Source organism: Phycodurus eques, chromosome 1 (assembly GCF_024500275.1).
Source record: "Phycodurus eques isolate BA_2022a chromosome 1, UOR_Pequ_1.1, whole genome shotgun sequence".
In the NCBI taxonomy this organism is placed as follows: domain Eukaryota; kingdom Metazoa; phylum Chordata; class Actinopteri; order Syngnathiformes; family Syngnathidae; genus Phycodurus; species Phycodurus eques.
In genome coordinates, this window is record NC_084525.1 from 5,835,068 (window position 1) to 5,860,409 (window position 25,342).

At 41.1% G+C, this 25,342-nt stretch overlaps 2 protein-coding genes across 9 annotated transcripts; one reads left to right on the forward strand and one right to left on the reverse strand.

Annotated features, from left to right (window-relative positions):
• Positions 1-129: 129 nt before the first annotated feature.
• Positions 130-11,515, reverse strand: dnajc5aa (DnaJ (Hsp40) homolog, subfamily C, member 5aa). Of its 6 annotated transcripts, none has more exons than XM_061674078.1 (6): positions 6,741-7,790; positions 3,687-4,809; positions 3,442-3,570; positions 2,196-2,409; positions 1,933-2,104; positions 130-1,620 (listed from the first exon to the last, which is right to left on the reverse strand). In XM_061674078.1, the coding sequence occupies exons 3-6, from the start codon at positions 3,549-3,551 to the stop codon at positions 1,517-1,519; spliced, it is 600 nt and encodes a 199-aa protein (XP_061530062.1). In that variant the 5' UTR covers positions 3,552-3,570; positions 3,687-4,809; positions 6,741-7,790; the 3' UTR covers positions 130-1,516. The 6 variants fall into 6 exon arrangements, with proteins under 6 accessions (XP_061530062.1, XP_061530054.1, XP_061530090.1 ...); XM_061674070.1 differs by having other exon boundaries at positions 3,687-4,812; XM_061674106.1 differs by lacking the exons at positions 3,687-4,809; positions 6,741-7,790 and adding an exon at positions 11,473-11,515.
• On the forward strand, positions 6,648-24,975 carry LOC133401273 (glucose-induced degradation protein 8-B homolog). 3 transcript variants are annotated; one of them, XM_061674047.1, is made up of 5 exons: positions 6,648-6,719; positions 11,583-11,710; positions 14,261-14,457; positions 18,539-18,736; positions 21,123-24,975. In XM_061674047.1, the coding sequence occupies exons 2-5, from the start codon at positions 11,590-11,592 to the stop codon at positions 21,294-21,296; spliced, it is 690 nt and encodes a 229-aa protein (XP_061530031.1). In that variant the 5' UTR covers positions 6,648-6,719; positions 11,583-11,589; the 3' UTR covers positions 21,297-24,975. The 3 variants fall into 3 exon arrangements, with proteins under 3 accessions (XP_061530031.1, XP_061530013.1, XP_061530022.1); XM_061674029.1 differs by lacking the exon at positions 6,648-6,719 and adding an exon at positions 11,084-11,263; XM_061674038.1 differs by lacking the exon at positions 6,648-6,719 and adding an exon at positions 11,408-11,509.
• The last annotated feature ends 367 nt before the right edge of the window (positions 24,976-25,342 follow it).

A 25,342-nucleotide genomic window follows, 5' to 3' on the forward strand; every position in this document is an offset into this window, starting at 1 on the left:
TGGAAAATTCCAAAGTGTGGTTCATTTTTATTTTTTTTTAATAGGTCTTAAGTATTGTTTCCCACCTTGTGAATTAAATGCAAGCAGCATATACATATATATCGTGTGAAATCATGAAATACATCCAAATGTTTAGGAACATTTATTCACCAACAGCAAATTTAGATCAATGACCCAAGTTTTCTTCCAGACACACAATAACCATGCTACAACATAAAGATTTCTTGTACTTGATATAGGCCGCCTGTATGTACAACCATCCTGAACTATTACGTCTCCTTGCACAATTGAATGGTTACAATACAACACTGCACCAGTTAAAATGATTTCCCCACCACAAAGTATGACATAAATAAACCTCCATGGATGCATCGTAAAATCAATTCACTATAATTGCACTCAATACTGTTCTTTTGGTGCAGTCATCTCCCGATCAGTGATTCATTCTATTAGTGTAGTTTTCTTGCATTTTCAAGTTTTCTTTTAGTGCATTCACTTTAGCACATGTACTATGGGACAGGTACATCTAATTTTCATCAAGTGTTACTTACAGGAAAACATCATACGAAACATCCATACTGTTAATAGCAGAGGGTGGAGAGTCAGTCACACGCAGCTCACCGCTTGTAAACCGTCGATACACGTGATGAGCTGAGTGGCAAATCGAACACACTGTGGGGGATTTGCAAATGTGTGGCAATACATGCAAATCCAAAAGATGCAGTGTGCAAAAATCTGATTCTCTCGGAGATGCCGGATCACTGACCGTGTTCCGTACAAGCTGTGCAGATTCAAACGAGTCAACAGTGATCACAGATGATGCACTTCCAAACACATGGACTTCAAAACAAGATGACAATTATGTTCCTTTCAAAAAACAAAAAAATATTTTTTTTGCTGTCATCTGAACTTCTGCACAATATGACGAGTGTCATGTTCTTCAAAACACATTACCTTCTCTGGTAATCTTTAGGTTTAAAAAAAAAAAAAAAAAGAAAGACATGTCTGCTGATATGACAACATTCCTCTCAGGTGTAGATGAGCACCACACAACATCCCGTACACTGTGAAGCAATGTTCAAATAAATGAGTGTGACAAACACATTTTCCCACTGCTTGACAACTGGTGCGAAACCAAGATGCTGCTGAGAGCCTCAATGCTCTCACACTGCACACCGTACTGATGTGGACTAATTGCACGTAAGAGTAAAAATGTTGCCAAAGAGGAAATATGGTGCATGCTACACAATAACGCACAATGTGGGATAAGAGGGGCGTGGGAATGAAATTGAAAAGAAATGAAAATAGAATAATTTCTTGTCATAATCTGGGAAATAAATAGTGAGAAGGGGGCAGGGGTGAGGATGGAAGGGATGAGTAGTTCCTTTCATGGACCATGCTAACGAGTCCCTCTCCTCTGCATGGGCCTTCCTTGTGAAAGATGGATTCTTTCTTGTCACTTGGGTGGCGCAGGGGAGCAGGCGGGACCGAGGCGAGGACGGACGGACGCAGCCGTTTAGTTGAAGCCGGTGTCGGTGTGGTAGGAGTAGTGGCCGTCCGATGTCAGCTGGGTGGTCTCTGTCGCTGTGGGCTGCAGCATGATGGGGTCGCCTCCCACCTCTGTTGGAGCCATAGGAATAAGGTGCTCAGTATTTAGCCACAAAGTTACAGTCAACAACTCAACCCCGTTCATCACGGGGGATATGTTCCAGACCCCCCCATCTAAATGGATTTTTTCATTTGTTGGACTGCTAGTCATTCGTTACTGTCAATACAAATAGCGACTGAGGTTTTAGGGTGTGTGTCCGACCAATAGTGGAAAACAATGTTCTTATTTCATATCAAGTGGACCCCCGCATACTCGCTTTTCGGCACCTGCGCATTCAGAAATGTACACAAAATAGCGGGTAAAAAGGCGCACGTGGTACTCACCTCTCTCGTCAGATTGCAGCTGAGCCTCCAGGTCCTCTGGGGACACATAAAAGTCCTGCTCCTGGCCTTCCCGAGGCCGAGGTTTACATCTTCCGCAGCAGCAGTTGCAGCAGCAGCACAGGCAGCAGCAGAAGTAGCAGCCAGTGGCCAGACCGCAGAACACAAACAGCGCCTTTGTAGGGGCAGCAAAAAGACTTTGAGTTTGATAGCAGAGACAACAAAAGAAAGAAAATACTTGGAGTTTCCTTTCCATCCAGTCTTACCTTTGCCCACCAGCTTGAGAGGACAAAGTAAGTGTTGACATTCTCCTCTCCAAACTGCTCAGCCACGTACAGTCCCAGCGAGCCATATTTGTCGTAAATATTGCGCTTCGTGGGGTCATTCAGGATGGCGTGGGCATTGTTTATCTCCTTGAACTTGTCTGCAGCTTCTGGATTGTCAGGATTCTTGTCAGGGTGAAACTTTAAAGCCAGTTTCCTGCATGGAACAAGGACAACTAATCAAGGACATCGTCATCTATTGCTTATCCCTTTTTTGAAAATGTTTATGAACATTCCTGCACACATAACAGGACAGTCACACAAACACAAAACCGTATCGGGAAAGCGGAGTCGAGATTCTTCTCCAGAACGTACTATTGTATCTACTTTTTGTGACATTTTTTTTTTTTCTTTGGTGGTGTGTTGTGAGAACTTTCACAGTAGGTAAGGAAATTAAAATGAGATCACTGTTATTTCACTGATGGTAATTCCAGCTCTTTTCCAAGAGCCCCTTCTTGAAGTTCGACTCCCGAAAAAGTGCCAGCTCTTTCAGCTCGCAAGTGGCTACTCAATTGTTTCATAGCTTCAAATCATTTATTGGAAAATTATGTGTAAATGGATGACTAATTAAAAAATAAAAGTATCATAAATGCATTATTTATATTGCTTCACTAATGCACCTACCTATTCAGAGTGCTACAAAAAATGAATTGTAAAACACAAACACACAGGATGATCCAAAAGTTGTGATATTTTGGTGTATTGTTGAACTACTGTAGGCGCAGCGACAGCTGCAGTAGAACAACTTACATGTTCATTAACAGCAGGTTCCATTGCAAGTCTTCTCTCCTCTAACAGAGAAAATGGGTGAACAGCATTCCTAAATATGCCTAAAGGAAGTTCTTCGTGGACATGAAATTTCAATTTCGCAGTCTGCACTCTGTCCTCCAACTAGCTATTCATTTTAAAATGTGTCAAAATTTTACTTAATTTTTTTTTAACGCTTATTCTTTCCCCTTAGCTGCGTGTAGTCTATCAAGATATAGAAATGTTGTCTCGCGCTCTCTGGTCTCTCCCTTACTCCTGTTTGTAGCTCACTATGTTATGTGTCTGTAACCTCCCTCTTCCCCCTTCTTCTTAGCGTAGACCCACAAAGGTTGCCGCACATCTGAACCAATCGCATTTTTATCGGAAAAAAGATGAGAAAATAACGAATCGGCTCCCAATAAGGAGCTCCCAAGGTAATCACCTGTAGGACCGCTTGATGTCATCATTCGTGGCGATCTTTTCCACTCCCAGCACGTGGTAGAGAGACTCACCAGCGGTCGACAGAGAGCGCTGCCTCTGATGCTCAGCCATGATGCCTCACGTCCACAGGCTGGACAGACAGACACACACACACAAACACAACAACATGTAAAATCAGCACGTAGGCATCCATCCGTTTTCTACACAGTTTCTCCTCATTAGGGTCACAGGAGAGCTAGAGCCTACCCCAGCTAACTTGGGTGAGAGGCCGGGTACAGCCTGGACTGGGCCGTGAGAGATCGTCAGGTGTGCTGCGGGAAATTAATCAATTTCACTCAATTGGTCTGAAAGCCGTCACTGAAGGTGTCGTGATACACTCGCCTGACTTTGGTGCGGGCAGCGTGGGTTCAGTTCCCACTCAGTGACGGTGTGAATGTGAGTGCGAATGCGAATGGTTCTCCGGGTCTATATGTGCCCTGCGACTGACCGCCGACCAGTTCAGGGTGTAGTCCGCCTTTCGCCCGAAGTCAGCTGGGATAGGCTCCAGCGCCCCGAACCAGGATAAGCGGTGTTGAAAATGGATGGATGGATGGTCTGAAAGTTATTATTGATTTACTACAAATAATGGATCATCGAGTTATGCCAGTGACATGCTGCGACAGGCGCGTATCCACCTGTTGCCGTACATATAACTGAATAATAGTTTTATTGTTCTACTAAACTCTTCCTGTTCAGCCTGTATATGCTACCCTTGGGTCAAATTCTTCAGAACCTTAATTTTGACTATCATAGCTATGGAGATGATGACACAGTTATATCTGACAGTCTCTCCAGATGACTACAGTTCATTTGAGGTGTTGTGTCACTGTCTAAAACAGATAAATAAACGGATGAGCCAAAACTTTCTTCTACACGAACGACTGCACCTCAGCGAACCAGACTGTCAAGCTCCTGAAGTTTGCAGATGACACCACTGTCATCGGCCTCATCAAGGACGGTGACGAGTCTGCATATCGACAGGAAGCGGAGCGGCTGGAGCTGCGGTGCGGCCGACACGACCTGGAGCTGAACACGCTCAAGACGGTAGAGATGATCGTGGACTTCAGGAGGCATCCTTCGCCACAGCTGCCCCTCACGTTGTCCAGCTGCCTTGTGTCAACCGTCGAGACCTTCAAGTTCCTGGGAATTACAATCTCTCAGGACCTGAAGTGGGCGACCGACATCAACTCCGTCCTCAAAAAGGCCCATCGGAGGATGTACTTCCTGCGACTCCTGAGAAAGCACGGCCTGCCACCGGAGCTGCTGAGACAGTTCTACACAGCGGTCATCGAATCGGTCCTGTGTTCTTCCATCACAGTCTGGTTTGGTCCTGCTACAAAAAAGGACAAACTCTGACTGCAACGGACAATCAAAACTCCTGAAAGGATTGTCGGTACCCCCCTACCCACCATTGAGGACTTGCACGCTGCCAGAACTAAGACAAGGGCGTGCAAAATCCTCTCGGACCGTCTTCACCCCGGTCACCGGCTCTTCCAGCTCCTTCCCTCAGGTAGGCGCTACCGATCAACGCAAACTAGAACTAGTAGACATTCCAACAGCTTCTTCTTCCCCCTTGCGATCAACTTCTTAAACACCTAACCTATAATTCCATTACAACAAGCTGGAAATTTTTTGACTTGAGTTCGTTGTCACATTTCTGTGGGGCCAATTATGTATTACTCGTGCACTCACTGTAGTTGTCTCGCCATGCTGCACTATTTGCCTATACTGGCCACTCATGCCAGAGTAGCATCTGCTCCATTTGCACACTGATTGAGGAGTATCCGTAACATTTGCACAACCAACATGGTCCCAGATGATCGCACTACTCGTCACTTTAAACCGCATACACTCCTTGAAGTCTCAGCGCCCTTTGCACAATGGTCATTGCACCGGACTATTGCAATATTAGTCATTCGAACTGCTCTGAGTGCTAGAGGACTCTGCATCTTTTTGCACAATTGTTTTTTGTCAATGTCTTTATGTCCCCAAAGTGTTCTGTAAATTGACTGTCTGTTGTACTAGAGCGGCTCCAACTACCGGAGACAAATCCCTTGTGTGTTTTGGACATACTTGGCAAATAAAGATGATTCTGATTCTGAAATCAACCACAACTAAACTGAGATAATTGTTTTTGGCAATAAAGAGGATTGCTGTTAGTACCTATACCTAGAGTCAGTCTCTTTAAAAACCAAAGACCAAGTCCGAAACCTTGGTGTACTGATAGATTCCGACCTGACTTACAACAGTCATAACAAATCATTGAGTAAAACAGTCTTCTACCAGCCGAAGAACATATCCAGGGTGAAGGCTTGCCTGTGTCAAGCAGACCAGGAGAAGCTCATCCAGGCTTTTATCTCAAGTAGACTTGACTATTGTAATGGTCTTCTGACTGGACTCCCCCAAAAGAGCATTAAACAGGTGCAGAGGCTTCAGAATACTGCAGCTCAGATTCTAACCAGAACAAAGAGGTCAGAGCATATTACTCCAATTTTAAAGTCTCTACACTGGCTCACAGTCAGGTTCAGAATAGATTTTAAAGTTCTGCTACTGGTCTATAAATCCCTAAATGGCTTATTTCCTGAATACATAAAATAAATGCTAATAGAATATAAACCCAGTAGGGCTCTGAGATGTACAGACTCAGGTCAAATAGTGAAGCACAGAGCAAACATGGTGAAGCAGCAAATGGAATAAGTTGCCAACAGAAGTGAAGTCAGCACCAAGTGTCAATGTCTTTATGTCCAGGTTAAAAACTCTTCTTTTTCCTCATGAGTTTTAGAGCATTCCACTTTTAAATGATCTTTCTTGCATTGTACGCTGTTTTAATTATTTTTGCTTTTATTTTTGTTTTAAATTTTGATAAGGTGTTTTTTTCTTTGTTTTTAAATGCTTTTAATCATGTAAAGCACATTGTGTATGAAATGCGCTATATAAATACAATTGCTTTGCTAAACAGGGCAAGATTTCACACTTATTAGGTCAATCTGTGAATAAATTGAGACTAAATCATTCTTATTTCAGAATACATTTTTTTGTGACATTCTTCGTAAGTGTTCTGTGATATGTTTCCAATGTAAGATATGTACATTGGCTCGATAAAGGTTGGAAAACACTGGTACAGTCATCTCTCGCCATTATGTGCGCAAACGACTTCCGCATTCGGCAACACCAGTCAAAGCACTTCGTCCTGGTTCGGGTGAATATCGAAGGGGGACGAAGGGGATGTATAAATAAATGGTATGTAGTGCACGTCTTTACCTTTTGTCTGAAGACACCAGTCATTAAAAAAAAATTAAAAATGTTAGCATCTTCGGCTTAAAACAATCACGTAATCACCAACTGTAGTCATCCTCGTTAGCTTAGCACACACAGGAAGTCAGCTAACCCGTCTTCGGTCACGTGATGTTCCACATAGCGCGGAGTCCATCCATATTACTTAATATAACCTATTGTGGGGCGTTCCGTAACGTAACCCTCGCGATAAACGAAAAACGATGTGTACTGTAGACAAACAAGCACTCACGGTCATTGTAGTCACACGTGACCGGAAGACAATTATTATTAACTGAACCTAACATGAATGTTTTTTTTTTTTTGGGAATGTGCGAGTAATTAAGCCGGAGTACCCGCAGAAAGTGGGAGCCAAGATTGTATCCCCCACCCCCACACAAGAGGTAGACGCGAGCATCATTCATTAATTCTACAAATCTACAAAAGCCCTCCAATTTGAGGAGATTAAATGGTGCAGATGGCCTCTGTTCTGCCTCGTCTTGTGCTGCTCGGCCGAGCTCTGCGGGGGCAAATCGTGGATTTATGACACGCTCCTGCAGCGCATTTCTCACGCTCAAATAGAGCCACTCGTCCGCTCGCATTGGAACACGCTTCACTTAGTCCAACTGGGGCACCCAATCGGCGTTAGACATTTTTGTGCGTTTAAGAGAAACAACACCTTTCTATGAATAAATGGGCTGTGGGGGGGGGGGGCTTGGCCGAAATGAATGGAACAGGCCGCATTCAAGGCATCTTTGTCAAGACGTCAACAACAACTAAAACCCGACAGATTGCACTCGAAATGTAAACGAGCAGGATTAAGAAACCATGACAAAACGCTGCAAGGAGCAATAATCTCCGCTCATCATCATCATCATCATCGTCGTCGTCATCATCATCATCATCAGCAGCATCCATGTTGGTTCGCCTCATCCTGGCCTACTGAGGATGCGAGGCACGGGTTTTCATTATTTTACCAAGGGCACGAACCGTCGTGCCGAGGCGAAGGCAAAAGCAGACCAAACACGAAGAAGGAAGGCTCACCTTTCACCAAACCACAGTGCGAAACGAACGACGAGCGGCGGCCGGGTAGCGACGAAGGACGGACGGCGTCGCGTGACTATAGCTGCATCTCTCCGCGGAGCCTCCGTGTGTGTGCGCGCGGCTCCCACCAACTATGGACAGCTGCAGCAGTACGTTAGCCCCGCCCCCAGTACGTTTGCCGACTGTACGTGCGCGCTCACGCGGACCAGGACGACGAGTGGATGCGGGAGGCGGGCGCGCGCGCGCAGAGAGACGTGACAAAATGTAGGCTACAAGTTAACGTGGGTTCATTACTATCATAAACCACTTGAAAAAGTGAGGCAGTCAAATCAAATTTCAAAACGAATTTAAAACATGAAACACATAAAAACTGTGTAAATAAATACATTTATATTTTCTATAAAAATATAAAAGTATAAAAATAGAAACATCTTCAGACCGAACTTTCAGAGCCCTTATGTTAGCCTCTACAGTTCCACCAGTGGCCTGTTGGTGGTCTCATATTTGATCAAGTTGTGGTCAGGTTCCGCAAGGGAGGGAGAGAAACATTGCCATATATCATATGCTCCATTTACATATTCAATTTCAATTGAACAAACCTAAACGATGCACATTTGCTTAACCCAACGATGGATCGTTGCAATAACGTATCACTATTACGTATGTGTTTTTATGCAGAGTCAACGTGACGCCCTAGGCGAGATTTTATTTGGCCTCTCCCATCCCCTTCATTTGCGATTGAAACGTCCATCCATCCATTTTCTGAGCCTCTTATTCTCACTAGGGTCGCGGGCGTGCTACAGCCTATCCCAGCTGTCATCGGGCAGGAGGCGGGGTACACCCTGAACTGGTTGCCAGCCAATCGCAGGGCACATACAAACAGACACCCATTCGCACGCACAGTCACACCTACGGGCAATTTAGAGTCTCCAATTTATGCATGTTTTTGGGATGTGGGAGGAAACCGGAGTGCCCAGAGAAAACCCACGCAGGCACGGGGAGAACATGCAAACTCCACACAGTCGGTGCCGGGGATTGAACCGGGGTCCTCAGAACTGTGAGGCTGACGCTCTAACCAGTTGGCCACCGTGCCGCCTGATTTAAACGTTTTAAAAATAATTTCAATAGAATTGTTTTGATCAGTCTTTAGTTTACAAAACAACACCAAATTTAAAATTCAAATAACATTTTAAATAATTTAAGTACTATAATTTAAAATGTAAAAATGAAAAACTTAATCGATACATGTCTACTAAATGCATGTATAATTTACAAAACATTTTTCTGATATGCATTTTAGTGTGTGGATTAGGAGAATGGAGGCAAAGTAGGTTTAATCCTCACAAAGGATCTATACTGTAATAGTTTAGACACCTCCATGCCGCAAAGCTACAGAAATATAAAACTGGTTATTTACTGATTAGCATACCATTTTGAGGCTAATCGCTCAGAAGCAAGTTATCGTGCAAGTACACACTGCTAAATGACTGGAGGCAGGGGGAACTATTTGCAGAGGTAGGAGCAAATCACAATATGAGAGTTGCAAGCTTCAAATTTCCTGTGACTGTGGCAAAAATCCCGACTAAATTTGTAGCAAGTCAAGTCATCACTTGGTTTAACCAAGATGGAAGTCAAGTCAGTCACAAAATTGGTCAATTAAAACATACTGCATATTGGAGTGATAATAAAATGTTTTTTTTCACTGATCATAACACAAAAAGTGCATTTACGCCTATACAAGCTAAATGAACAGCAACTTAGAGTAATAAATTAAACTTAGATATGTAATACATACATTATACTTTTTGTAACATTTGCAAGAGTGTTTACAGCTACCAATGCAGTATATGGAGTAAACATGTAATCATCAGATTTAGACATTGCATACGTTGTTTTTGGTGCCCATCTGTTTCCCCAAATATAGTGCGTGTGAATGGCTAAATGAGAGACAGTAACTTTTTACACTTTGTTCGTTGCCGCTTTATGAAGTTGAGTCCATTGCCTAGCTTTCGTTTACGGTTGGATCTGGCACACATAGGCAGCGGAACAACTTTTAGAGTGTGTGTTTTCACACAGTACTTCAGACACACACACACTCATATATATATATATATATATATATATACATATATATATATATATATATATATATATATATATATGTATATATATATATATATGTATAAATTATTACATTTTTAAGAAGAAAATAAAAACAAAGTGAGCGTCAAGTGACCAGCCACCTGGAAAAATAAGAAATAAATAAAAAGAGAAAAAAAAGCATTCATCATTAGTGTTTTCTGTTTAAAGAGAGACGTGACAAAATGTAGACTACTCGCAAGTACAGGTACTTAAGTTAATGTGGGTTCATTACCATTATAAACCACTTGAAAAACACTTTATGTTTAAAAAGTGTTTTATTTATAACTTCAGTGATATTAAAAATTCTACAAGCAATTTCTAATGCCAGGTTACTGTTCACCCACCCTGTATATTTGTAACTGATGTTTGTTGCATTATGTTGACATTCATATGGGAAAGTATTTTTTGTTCTGTTTATATAATATAATATAATATAATATATTATAATATAATTGTTGCATTGTATTGAACAATTCTTTAGGAACAACCAAAGCCGTAGAAAAATGGACAGACTTTGAACTCACCGTACTGCTCCTCATTGGTTAAATCCACATCACATGGGTTATGGACGCCATGTTGTTTCTCATTCGCTTACCGTTTTTGCCAATTTTAAGTGGATTTTATGCGATTTTATTTTTTTAACAAAGTGGTTGGTTGTGTGGCTGTAGGCTGTTCCACTCATCCCAGACAAGCCACGTGGATGCAAACCCAAAAAAGGTGTCGTATGTGGGTAACCCATCTATGAATCAAATATTAATTAAACACAATGTAGCATAATTACTTTAAATAGACGAATAATTAGTTTATTTTATGGCAAAAATAATATTTTCTTAAAACGGTGGTGCTCGCCAATGCACCAGAAAAACGTAGGCCTATGTTGTTTTAATAATCTGAGCCTCTTTCTTTTATAGTTCAGTAACTGGCCATGATGACAATCTCATATTAACATAAAATATAAATATTGTGAGTTTTTTGTTGTTGTTGTTGTGTCAAACTGGGTGACAATATGGAACCCGCGTATGTCAATGCATGTTGTTTTTTAATTTCTTTACAAGTCCACACATTGCCCCGAGTTGGCCTCGGCAACCGTGACGTATTCGTGCCCACCAATGGCTGAGCTCGCAGCAATGACGTAGGTTGCTATCGCGAGGATATCACATTTAGCTTCTTGGCTTATTAGCCATTAGGCCGCCAAACGCTTGATTGGTGACCTTGGTCTTTCCAAATGTACTCTTCTTGGAGAAACTAAACGTCTACGTGTTACCGTTTGATATCTCCCTCGCGTCTGCAAGGCAGGAAATAAACACTGGACCTCGCGTTGGACGGTAGGTTCGCGGTTTACAGAAGGCTAACAAGCCGGGGCTGTTGCCTGGGATGAGGAAATGCGTTTGTTTTGGGATCTGTCGCCGGACGTTCAAACTAGTTCAGCCCTCGAAAGCTTTCACATACCTTTACGGGGTTATAACACATTTACTCTCGTCATCATTGTGCAATTGTAATGTCTTTCCCCCTTCTTGTTTCTCCACCGCTGTACCTTGAGTGTTGCTGTAGGAACTTCAAGCCACCAAACCGTGTCAGTCTTGCTCACGTCTCCCAGTTTGAGCTTTTATTTATTTATTTTATTTTTTTCTCGCTCTCTTCCAGGTTTCCAATGATGAGTTATGCTGAAAAACCTGAAGACATCACAAAAGACGAGTGGATGGACAAATTGAACAACGTGAACATTCAGAGAGCGGACATGAACCGGCTCATTATGAACTACCTGGTGACCGGTGAGTGGAGGTGTCACAAATAATCGCTTTTAATTTGGTTTTTCTTTGCAAAATATTTTTGCCCATTTTCTGACATGTTATGGACCAAACCAGGAAGTGAATCATACTACATTTACGAAAGAAGTAATAGTTTAATCTATGGCGTAAATAATAGTTATTTGCAAACGAAGTATCGATAACCTGTAATTGACATGTAGTTGAACCTGAAGCAACCTCCAGAAATGTATACCACCGAACTAGTAGCCCTTCACATTAATCAGTACCCAAGAAGTAGCTTTGTTTCAGAAAGGTTGGTGAGTACAATATCACTCCCTCTCGTGGGATATTGCTAAATTGTTTTGTTTTTTGTTTTTGTTTGTTTAATCATTAAACAATACCAACTAAACAATAATCAGTTGAAAACTATCCATCCATCCATCCATTTTCTGAGCCGCTTCTCCTCACTCGGGTCGCAGGCGTGCTGGAGCCTATCCCAGATTTCATCGGGCAGGAGGCGGGGTACACCCTGAACTGGTTGCCAGCCAATCGCAGGGCACATACAAACAAACAACCATTCACACTCATATTCACACCTACGGGCAATTTAGAGTCTCCAATTCATGCATTTTTTGGGATGTGGGAGGAAACCGGAGTGCCCGGAGAAAACCCACGCAGGCACGGGGAGAACATGCAAATTCCACACAGGCTAGGCCGGGGATTGAACCACGGTCCTCAGAACTGTGAGGCTGTCGCTCTAACCAGTCGCTCACTGTGCCGCCAGTTGAAAACTAATAAAAAAAATTTTTTTTGCAATAAGCTTTAATGCAAAATACATTTTCTGAATCATCAATTCTACAACCCCAATTCAAATGAAGTTGGGACGTTTTGTTAAACATAAATAAAAACAGAATACTATGATTTGCAAATCATGTTCAACCTATATTTAATGAAATACACTACAAAGACAAGATATTTATTGTTCAAACTGATAAACCTGATAGTTTTTAGCAAATAATCATTAACCTAGAATTTTATGGCTACAACACGTTCCAAAAAAAGCTCGGACAGGTGGCAAAAAAGACTGAGAAAGTTGAGGAATGCTTATCAAACAGCTGTTTGGAACGTCCCACAGGTGAACAGGTAGGTGGCATGGTTGGGTATAAAAGGAGCTTACCTGAATTGCTCAGTCATTCACAAGAAAAGATGGGACGAGGTTCACCTCTTTGTGAACAAGTGCGTGAGAAAATAGTCGAACAGTTTAAGGACAATGTTCCTCAACGTACAATTGCAAGAAATTTAGGCATTTCATAATCTAGGGTCCATAATATCATCAAAAGGTTCAGAGAATCTGGAGAAATCACTGCATGTAAGCGCCAAGACCGAAAACCAACATTGAATGGCCGCGACCTTCGATCCTTCAGGCGGCACTGCATCAAAAACCGACATCAATGTGTAAAGGATATTACCATGTGGGCTCAGGAACACTTCAGAAAACCAATGTCAGTAAATACAGGTCGGCGCTACATCCGTAAGTGCAACTTGAAACTCTACTATGCAAAGCAAAAGCCATTTATCAACAACACCCAGAAACCTAGCTTCTCTGGGCCCGAGCTCATCTAAGATGGACTGATGCAAAGTGAAAAAGTGTTCTGTGGTCCGACAAGTCCACATTTCAAATTGTTTTTGGAATTTGTGGACGTCGTGTCCTCCGGGCCAGCCGCACTGTTATGGACGCAAAGTGCAAAAGCCTGCATAAGTGATGGTATGGGGCTGTGTTGGTGCCAATGGCATTGGTAACTTACACATCTGTGAAGGCACCATTGATGCTGATAGGTACATACAGGTTTTGGAGAAACATATGCTGCCATTCAAGCGACGTCTTTTTCATGAACATCCCTGCTTGTTTCAGTAAGACAATGCCAAACCATATTCTGCACGTGTTACAACAGCGTGGCTTTGTAGTAAAAGAGTGCGGGTACTAGACTGGCCTGCCTGCAGTCCAGACCTGTCTCCAATTGAAAATGTGTGACTCATTATGAAGCGTAAAATATGACAACGGAGACCCTGGACTATTGAACAGCTGAAGCTGTACATCAAGCAAGAATGGGAAAGAATCCCACCTACAAAGCTTCAACAATTAGTGTCCTCAGTTCCCAAACGTTTATTGAATGTTGTTAAAAGAAAAGGTGATGTAACGCAGTGGTAAACATGAACCTGTCCCAGCTTTTTTGGAACGTGTTGCAGCCTTAAAATTCGAAGTTAATGATTATTTGCTAAAAACAATAAAGTTTATCGGTTTGTACATTAAATATCTTGTCTTTGTAGTGTATTCAATTAAATATAGGTTGCACATGATTTGCAAATCATTGTATTCTGTTTTTATTTGTTTAACACAACGTCCCAACTTCATTGGAATTTTGGTTGTAGAAATATTCGATGATGACAGCCCGACTGAGACGCCTCAAAAGATGTTGGAATGGTTAAAACACACACACACACACACACACACACACACACACACACGCACACATATAACATGTTTCTTGACTGCACCACAAACTTGTGTTCAAGAGGGATTCAAAGAGGCGGCAGAGAAGTTCCGCATGGAGTCTGGCATCGAGCCCAGTGTGGATTTGGACTCTCTAGATGAAAGGATAAAGATCCGAGAGATGATCCTGAAGGGACAAATCCAGGAAGCCATTGCACTCATCAACAGCCTGCACCCGGAGCTGCTGGACACCAACCGATACTTATACTTTCATCTCCAGGTACATTTCAGCTACATTGTACAGTGGTACCTTGACTTACAAGTTTAATAAGTTCCGTACCCTTGCTTGTAACTCAAATCTGTCGTATTGCAACTCAACTTTGTTCACTGAAATGCATAGCTGTGGCACAAATCTGTTCCCCAAATGTCAATAGTTTTTAATAAAAAAACAAAGCACTGTACAGTATTGTTATTTATAAAAAAAACGTAGAGTAAAATACTTATGGATGTCACAATAGTCACAATAATCACAATATTGCAGTGTTAAAAGTGCCTTGATATTGTCTTGGTATAACACAATGAACCATTGTGCTTAAAATTTAGTTTTTGGTCAGCAATACATTGTGATGCCGTTTAGCTGTGCTGTACAGCGGTCTACTTCCTCACTTGAGTACAGACGGACCCTGAATGGACGCATAACCCATGTGAACACATCACAAGAAATACACTGATGATTGGCTCACTGGCCTATGAGACCGAAATGCTGGGTTTGGATGCTTGGATGTTTTTTAAAAACTTAATTGAATTGGAGCACACATTGATCAAAGACACTTTGATTGCACCTTGGGGCCTTCTGTCCTTCTGGGACTATGGCGTAGCCGCGATGCCCGAATGAGCATTGTTTCACAATCGATTTGGCGAGAGGCGCCTTACGCGACGGGTTCTGTCCCCCCCCAAGTGCAGACCCACGGCACTGACGCGTGCTGTCAGAGTGTGGGATTGGCTGCCAGTGGACCTCCGCTTTGCGAAGCCCGACAATCTGCCAAATTTAAACATACTGTAACAGTAACACTCTTCAGTGGTGTAGTGAGTGTTATCTAAAGTCAAAGGTGATGGAGAGGGAATACCAATTCCAACTCTCCGTTACACTTGGCCTCGTTACAATATACAATGGGTACGGAGATTATTCAGACCCCCTTAAATTTTTCACTCTTTGCTATATTGTAGCCATTTGCTAAAATAATTTAAATTCATTTTCCCCCCTCATTAATGTACACACAGCACCCCATATTGATAGAAAAAAAACCTGAATTTTTGCAGATTTATTAAAAAAGAAAATGAAATATCACACAGCCATAAGTATTCAGGCCCTTTGCTGTGACACATGAATTTAACTCTGTTGTTGTCTATTTCTTCTGATCATCCTTGAAATGGTTCTACACCTTCATTGGAGTAAAGCTGTGTTTGATTATACTGATTGGACTTGCTGAGGAAAGCCACACACCAGTCTATATAAGACTTTACAGCTCACAGTGTGTGTCATAGCAAATGAGAATCATGAGGACCAAGGACTGCCTGAAGAGCTCAGAGACAGAATTTTGGAAAGGCACAGATCTGGCCAAGGTTACCAAAAAAATTCTGCTGCACTTAAGGTTCCTAAGAGCACAGTGGCCTCCATCCATCCATTTTCTTCACCGCTGGGATATCTACACATGGGGACTCGCATGCCAAACCAGTAAAAAAATCAATTAGTCCTCCCTACTTTAGCTTTAGGCCAATTAAAAGGTCTACGATTGTGACTTATAACATACAGTAAATCTGACATCCTTGCAATAGTGTTATTTTTTTTGCTTGTTTGTTTTTTTTTAAACAAAAGGTATATTTTTAGAGGAATGAAGTCCCATTTTTTTCAAAAACAAACTGCATTTTTTTTAGAATGTAATATTTCCTCGAGAATAAAAGCGTTATTGTATTTTTTAAATTCAATGGTTAAAATATGACTTTCTTCCCTGGTCAAACTTAAACTTCGTTTTTATTCTGACAAATTGTCTTTGTTGTAAACATCCATCCATTTTCCAAGCCGCTTATCCTCACAGGGGTCGCGGGTGCGCTGGAGCCTATCCCAGCTATCATCGAGCAGGAGGCGGGGTACACCCTGAACTGGTTGCCAGCCAATCGCAGGGCACATACGAACAAACAACCATTCACACTCACAATCACGCCTACGGGCAATTTAGAGTTGTCAATTAACCTACCATGCATGTTTTTGGGATGTGGGAGGAAACCGGAGTGGCCGCAGAAAACCCACGCAGGCACGGGGAGAACATGCAAACTCCACACAGGCGGGGCCGGGGATTGAACCCCGGTCCTCAGAATTTTGAGGCAGGCGCTCTAACCAGTCGCTCACCGTGCCGCCACAGTGGCCTCATTATAATAATCATAATATAATTAAATAATCATTAAATGGAAGACGTTTGGGACAACCAGAACCCTTCCTATAGCCCAAAAAAATCCTGATCGTGTAAACCTTAATAAAAACATGAAGTATTATCTGTATTTTGTCAGTTTTTTCAAATAATTATTCTGAAGTTAAGCACTTTATTTGAACACAATAGTTTCTTTTTTTACTTGCTCTTTTTTTTAATTCACAGCCCTACTTTTATTTAGTAAATGAGAAAACACACTTGTGCTCATATGTTTGATTATCCAGGCAGAATTTGTAAGATGTATACAATTTCAAGAAAAACAGGCGAAACACATTTGATTCTATTTTAATGGGATTCAAATTCAACTGTCAAGCATTTCAGAAAAGCATTATCATTAAACAAAACATAACCATAAAGAAATTAATGATGGTTGTTGTTCAGTCATCAGTCTTTTTTTAATTTTTATTTAAAAATAATATATATTTTTTTAGGAACTGTATTTCATTAATTCTGCCTGGGTATTTAAACTTATGAGCTGAATTGTCCACATGCAGTCATATGTACCCCTGTCATATTGGAATGAAAGTGTAGGCGACACCTTTTTCATAACCTCTAGGTGGCATACTCAAATGAAAGTGTACAACTTTTTCATAACCTCTAGGGGGCGGTGGCATATTGGAATGAACATGCTTTTTCGTAACCTCCTAGATGGCGGCATACATTTATCAAATGTGAAAGTCTTTTCCCCTTTTTTCCTATACCTATGTATAGTGCGCACTATTGACTTTTGACAAGTCTTTTTTTTGGGGGGGGGAAATGCACATGATACACAAGAAATTACGTAGGTAAGGCAGGTATGGCGGTAGGTTTGATTTTGAGTGATTCCGGTCCCGATTCCAGTTCCTTTTTTCGATTCCGGTTCCAAACGATTCTCGATTCCGTTTCTTTTAGGGGGCTGGGTCAAAAAAGTTTGCATGGTTAAAATAAAGATTATAATAATAAATTATGAACATCCATTTTCTTAGGAGCCCGTAACATAGACTAAATTGAACATTTGACTCTGCGTTCTTTATAACCAGTATCACTATCAAACCTATGAACTAAAAGGCAATGTGTGTGGAACTAATCCAATTGACTTGATATTTATCAATTAATGTTTCAGCTAAAAGTTAAATATATAATTTTTAAAATCATTATTTGGGACCGTTTTATCATGTCAAAGAGTTTATATGTGCAAGTTTTAACTTGACTTTCTGTTTTAAGCTTGTAGCTTTCTATTTTGAAGGGTGCGCAACGGAACTCAGCATTTTGGTATGCAAAGTAACTTCACATGGCACCGGTGATTTTTATTAATGCCATAAAACATTGATTCCTTTCCTTCCCCTCCGATGAGGCACAAGGTTAGTGTTTGTGCTACTGTGAGACAACGTGTATGTGAATTATGTCCCAATTCATTGTGCTGTAAAGTTGCTAGGATGAGGTTTTAGGTCAACGTTAAGCTTTCACGTCTTTGTGGGCGTTCTTCTTCGTTGTTTTTCAGCGTTTCTTCGTTGATTTTTGCCACCTCTTCTTTGGGGGCGGAGGACTAGGCATCGAAACTGGGAACCGACATTTTTTAAATTTGAACGATTCCGGGAGAACCTGAAAGTTAGTCCTGGTTCCTATCGGTTCTCGATTCTCGATGCCCAACCCTTGGTATCAGATGTATAAGAACTGGTACCATAGTGGTACTGAGTTTTAGCGCCAAAACTACTTCTGAGTTTGGCTGGGAGAAATGGCCTTAAACTAAAATCCTGCCTTTCGCCAAGCTTCTTTCTTGTCTTACGGAAAACGATGTGAATATGATTCTGCTCGTGTTATCTGTTTCTTAGCAGGAATTAAAGTTGCTTTTTCTGAAAGGCCATATCAATTTGTGTGTCGTTTCTCTTGGAGCAGCAGCAACATTTGATCGAGCTCATCCGGCTAAGGGAGACCGAGTCAGCGCTGGAGTTTGCCCAGACACAGCTGGCCGAGCAGGGGGAGGAAAGCCGCGAGTGCCTCACAGAGATGGAAAGAACGCTCGCCCTCTTAGCCTTTGACAACCCCGAAGAGTCGCCCTTTGGAGACCTGCTCAACATGATGCAGCGGCAAAAGGTACTTGGAACAGCTACTTTTACGAGAACTGTTGCACTGACAAAAAAACATTTACACATCACCAGATTTATATTGGACTGAACATAATACATTTTACTAGGGCTTGGCTATATTGCCCTAATATAAAATTCTGATTTCCCATTTTAATATATATATTTTTTTAAATCATTAAAAGAAAACGCAAATTACTTTATTCAAAACAAAATTTGCATTTTGGATTTCCACCCACATGGTTTATATCTCCTGAAACCAAACACAGGCATTTATAAAAAGAAAAAATTTTCAACATTAACTTGTAGGTCTGCACAATATATCCAAAAAGTATTGTCATTGTGATAATAGCAAGTGTAATATGTGTATTGCAAATATGTGCAGTAAATGACACGTACACAGGTGGATAAAATTGTTGGTGCCCCTCTGTTAATGAAAGAAAAACCCCAGCGGTCATAGAAATAACTTGAATCTGACAAAAGTAATAATAAATAAAATGTAATGCAATTTAACCAAAGAAAATCAGACATTGCTTTTGAATTGTGGTTTAATATAATTATTTAAAAAAACAACAACTCATGAAACAACCCTGGACAAAAATGAAGGTACCCCTAGAAAAGATGAAGAAATGTGACCGTAGGGACATGTTCAAACAAGGTGTGTCCTGAAGTCATGTCTTAGTCGTGGGCATACTTGTCACCACCATATAGCCCTTAATCACAGTCACAAAGTGCTTTACTGGCACACAGTTAGCAAAGATTGATGACATCTCCAAAACTAAACCGCCCAATCGGGCAATGAAAAACTCAAAACGTAATTTGGGGAGAGCGGAAGAAACCTTGAGAAGGTACTGCAAATGCGGGCGATCCCCTTTTCAGGATGACCAGGCTGCAGTGGATTTCAAGTGACCGACATTTATCATATATGGTGGTGTAGAATGTTAATTAAGACGGGCATAAGAGTTCATTTAAAGAGATGAAGTGCTGCAGGTAGATGCCTGAGGAAAGTGGTGCTGCCTCTGGACCTGGCTCGGTCGGTTGGAGCAGAATCCTCCACATCAACGCCTCCGGGGAAGTGGTCCACCTCAAATCTTGTCCAATGTCGGTCGGTGCAGAATCCATACGGCAACGGCCTCAGATTTGTTCATTATCACCTCGTGGAACCGGCAGTAAAACTGGCCTGAATTTATTTTAACTAAATGCCAAAGTGTAAAAAATAAGTCTTAAATCACGTTTTAAACATTTCTACTGAGGTAGCAGCTCTTTTGTCATAGGTCATTCCAGAGTACTGTAACCCAAATAGAAAATGCTCTCGAGCTTGCTGACTTCTTTCTGGCTCTCGGAATCACAAAAAGACCAGCATGAATTGGAATTACTCGAGGATTCATTTGACGCCTATTCTGAGTCGCCATAGCCTGAATGTGTGAAGTGTCACTTGAAAAGCATGATGTGAAGTATTATGGGTTGTACCATTTTTTTCCAAGAGAGAACAAGGGTCATAATTTACATTGCAACAGGTAAGTTGATTTAGGAATAGATATGGTGGAAACTCAGACATGGTTAACATGAGGGGCTGGCTAATGAATTGACTTATTTGCTCAGAGTAATAGTGCGCTTAAGACGCTGAACAACACAACCAAATGTTTTGTCTATAGCTATGAGAAAATATCTTCCACACACCCGACAATGGAGGTTTGCTTCCCAGTCTGTCCCTTTTAGAAATGGTTGCTACGTCTTACAATCTATTCTGTACAACTATTTAGGACATCCAATCCTTTTATCCTCCTCACCCACTGGTTCCGCTTGATTCATTTCAAATTGTTTTTACATTTGTTTTTTAATTAATTTATTTATTTTTGGGGGGCGGGTGGTATATCTGGCAGTGCAATCCCTAACTTGAGTTTTTGTCATTGTTTTGAGGCCAGGTCAGCGGTAGTAACTTGTGTTCCAGGAAGTAGCCATGCTCTTATTAATTACAATTAGGAAAAGGTCTATAATTGAAGCGTTCAAACCGGAAGCCGTTAAGTGCCAAGTGGGGGGAAAAAAAATCAAGCCACACCTACTAGCAAACTGTCTGTCATGGCATTTTTGGGGCATTTCCTAACCCTGAAAAACAAACAACTACTATGTCAAATATCCCATATAAGATATAAACCAGAAAGTCTATTTTTGCTCAGTTCACAAAAAGAATGTAGATATCTTTTTTTGCATTGGAACTCAACTGTTTCCTCTGCCTCATCCATTATGCTCCCTTGTACAGTACTTATACAAAAATGTTACTGTTCTAGTATGTCAACACAATTCTGAATGATCAAACATTGGTAAACTGATCGTTGATGGGTGCTAGAGTGCATGCACGGGAACAGACCGTACGAGAAATGTTTGTCGATGCACAGGTGTGGAGCGAGGTGAATCAAGCGGTGCTGGACCACGAAAACAGGGAGTCCACTCCCAAATTGGCCAAACTCCTCAAGTTACTGCTGTGGGCACAGAACGAGCTGGACCAGAAGAAAGTGAAATACCCGAAAATGACTGACCTGAGTACGGGAACCATCGAGGACCCCAAGTGAACCGATAAGCAGGAAGACCACCGTCTTTTACGGCCCCCCCGCCCCTTAATTTATGATCGACTGCACGGCTGTTGCGACTGGATAGTGTGCTAAACTGAGTTTTGATGAAGTTTCTTGGCTGAACTTGGTCATCATGACTTGTTGCATTCAAACAGCACCATCTAAGTTAGCATGGAGCTATACAGTGGTGCCTTGAGATACGTGTGACCTGACTTGGAAGTTTTTCGAGATACAAGCCATCCTTCGACTGTTTTTTTTGTTGTTTGTAATTTTTTTTTGTATGTTTTTTTTTTTCTACTTGCGAGCAAAAATCTTAGATACCAAGCGCCGTACGGTGGCAGTCAACGCAACTCAACTCGCGTCACGTCAAGCAGAAGATTGGCAGATTCCAGCTGTTTGCCACTCCCAATTAATGTTTACTGTCAAAACTGAACATAAAACAGAGAATCACAAGTGTATTTTTTAACCAAAACCACATAATTTTGCCTTACAAATGTCTGCTAGCTCAATGCTAGCACACAATGCAAAATGCTATAGAGTGTTATAACCCTTTAAGCAGTAGGGTTTATGCCAGAGATGGGGATGGAACTTCTGGCAAAACATTCTGCCACCCTAAGTACTTTGGGTGCCCACAGCCACCATGGTGTCAGGGTGAGATTTTTGTAAACACTATCTGCCAGTCAATGTCATGGCAGACTCCCGAAGTAAAATAAAACCGTTAAAGTTTCAGCGAACAAAAAGCACTGCTGCCGATCACTGATGTGTGCCTTTGTGTACAGCACACGACGCCGCTGAGTGAAGCATAGGGCAAAATGAAAAGCAATGAGAACTTTTTCAAGCTTGTACATATTATGCCAACAAAAAATATTGTGACACATTGCCGATTTTATTTTGAAGCTTGTGGATGACCAAATGCTAACTTGCAGCCAGCCAGTCAAAAATAGTTGAGCAATGCTATGAAGTCACGCAAGAATGACATAATGCCTTTCAACTTTGCATCTTTGTGCTTTTCCAGGTGTATGTACTGTTCCAAGTTTTAAACGCAATCTTACGCAGGATGGGCACATGCGATTGCCACTGCTTTAAGATTGAGTTTAAATAAAACAATGTCTCTTGTGGTTGCTTCCTCCAAATGACCAGTTCGACAAAGTAAAACCCTGCTTTAAATACGAGATACGAGTTCAGAATGCTTAGTGTGCAAAAGCCCGGCGACGACAAGCCCGGCCAGCTGCAGTCTTTCTAGTTGTGCCTAATCAAGTTGCCTGCCTCACAACTTAAAAAAAAAACAAAAGAACTGCTTTCTACTTGAAATCACCACAAAAGGAGGAAACACAAGTTTGTTTTTATTCTAATTAGTTTTTCTAAAGAAACATGAGTAAAATGTCAATGATTGTGTCATCTCTTGTAGTTGACTAAAGAATGAGCGGGCTCTAGTGAGCTAACATTAGTGGCTATGCTAGCTACGTGAAAACAATCGGTCCATATTGAAGTAGTGACGTGAATAAATGTACTTAAATGATACAATGCAACTCATTCGATAAAATTTGTGGTGTGCCTTGAGTGAATTGTAAATAATCCAGTCATTTTACATAGAGATGAATGGACCGGAAAAGGCGGTGCGGAATCACCGGGACCTTAAAACCAGACGTGCGTGGCATAAACCCCTATTGCTACTTGAACACAAACAGTGGAGCAACGCATGCAGACAGACAATAAAATGATACACACAGGCATATAGTCTTTATCTGTTGTGTAAAAAGATTACTGCATCTTACTGAGTCAGTTGTGAAACTCTTCTTCATGACTCCCATCTGTATTATAATGCCCCCAGGTGGCCACGGTGCACACGCCAGAAGTAGCAGCACAATTTCCATAGAATTTTCATCCATCCATTTTCTGTACTGCTTATCGTCACTAGTGTCGTGGGTGTGCTGGAGCCTGTGACAGCTATCTTTGGGCGAGGGGCGGGCTACACCCTGAACTGGTCACCAGCCAATCGCAGGGCACATATAAACAAACAACCATTCGCACTCACATTAATACCTACGGGCGTTTTTAAAGTTCCCAACTAACCTATCATGCATGTTTTTGGGATGTGGGAGGAAACCGAAGTACCCGGAGACCATGGAAACTCCACACAGGCGGGGCCAGGATTTGAACTCTCAGAACTGTGAGGCAGATGTGCTAACCCGGCGTCACCGTGCCGCCTCCATAAGAATTTAAGCAAAATCATTTGGCAAAAACTGTTCGATTCTTTCTGTTTGATTATGTCTTTACTGTATATTTTAGAAATTAAATCTATGAGAGAGTGAGATTTTTTTGTTTTTATTTAAAAAAAATCATTTTGTGGGGAGACTGGAATTAATGGCGTTTCAATGGCGAAAGATTATTTGTGATACTATCTCAAGGCACTACTGTATTTTTTTTAATTGTGGTCACTATTTTTCAGGACTTCTGATTTCAAACTCAATTTCAGCATTATAACATATTACTTTGTGTGGCTCACTAGTGACTATCAATCATTACTAAAAGAAAATGGAATCAGTTTGAAAAATACTGGTTTCATGGTAACATGCTACTTTTTGTGCAAATACGTCATGGCGACGTTCAGCCAGGATACCCGAAATTGGCTTACTCTGCTATCCAGGATTTGTGCAACAGTATGTATAAAGTATTACTCTTTGCTTTTCATGTGTCATCAAGGAGAGACGAGACTGTAAATTGCTGTATTTACAAAATAACATTTAAATACCAACACTGAGTTTTTAGACAAATGTTGAGTCAACAAATACAAGTTGCTATTTTATACATTTGTGTTTCTCAAAGGCCTTGAGTCTGTAGTATTGACTGTCAATTTTCTGCATTGCTGGAACTTGTTTTATGAGCGTTACCCGGGTGAGCTGCCAGATTGGATAAGAGTAAAACTGTGAAGTGTGTAACAATTAAACAGACAAGCAAGACAGACAAGATATTTTAGACTGAGCCTGTGTGTGTGTGTGTGAGTGAGAGAGAAAACCACAATGGAATCTAAATGTAACTATATATAAATTATAACTGAATATACTTCATCAGTACGTGTTTCCCCCTTTTTTTTTTTTTTAACCGTCTTTTCACATTGACTGCATGTAAGTGTCTTATTTAACGCAGGAAGGACACTTGTGCTTGTCTCATATGGTTCGGTTTGACTTTTTTAAGGAAACCAACTTGCTGCTAGTTGTACATCCTTAAGTTGTGTCGACCTTGTGTTGTCTTTCCAGAGACTTGCTCTGACATTTGGGAGACATGGAGTGCTTGCGTCCCTTTTAATTAATCCACATTTCTAAGAGCAGATTTGCTAATAAACATAACTTTTGTGAAACATTTTTCTTGTCTTGAGCTGTCGTTTATATTTTATTTTCCTTTTATGATCGTAGCAACGTGACGAGATGTCCCAAAAATTACAGTTTGTCAATACTGAGTCTGGTTGGCTTGGCCACTGCAACTCGTGGACTTTGCTTGTACCCTAAAATGTGCACTAAAAATCCCTTTGTAGTGATTAGGAAGTAAGGAATGATTGTGAACATTCTTCATTTCAGATTCTGAAGGGTTGTCCCGGTGTTAGTGATAGTATTTAATTTGTTTTAATTTCAGAAAAACACAGGTGTAATGTTGGGGTTTTTGAATAAATATCCATCTACGTATCCGCAAACGCAGCTCGCTCATTGTTTTGTCTAATTCTTTTGATTACCGGGTTCAAGATATGTCTGTGCTCATTTATTTCGTTTATTTCTCATGGATATTGATGGCTGGAGTTCATTTGATCTGTTCCTTTGCTTTAAACAAGTTATTTTTCCTAAATCTAATCCTAATTGTGTTAACGCATTTTCACACTGCACTTAGCACAAAGCACCAGCAATGAATGAGTTACTATACTGCTGGATGTTGAAATGTGTAACATGCTTCTTCAGTTTTATGCTTAAAGAGTAAGAAAAATACCACAAGTATGTCATAATTCATGCATAGCCTCCTCAGCATAAGTGCAATTCCCTTTTTTTTTTTTTTCTTTC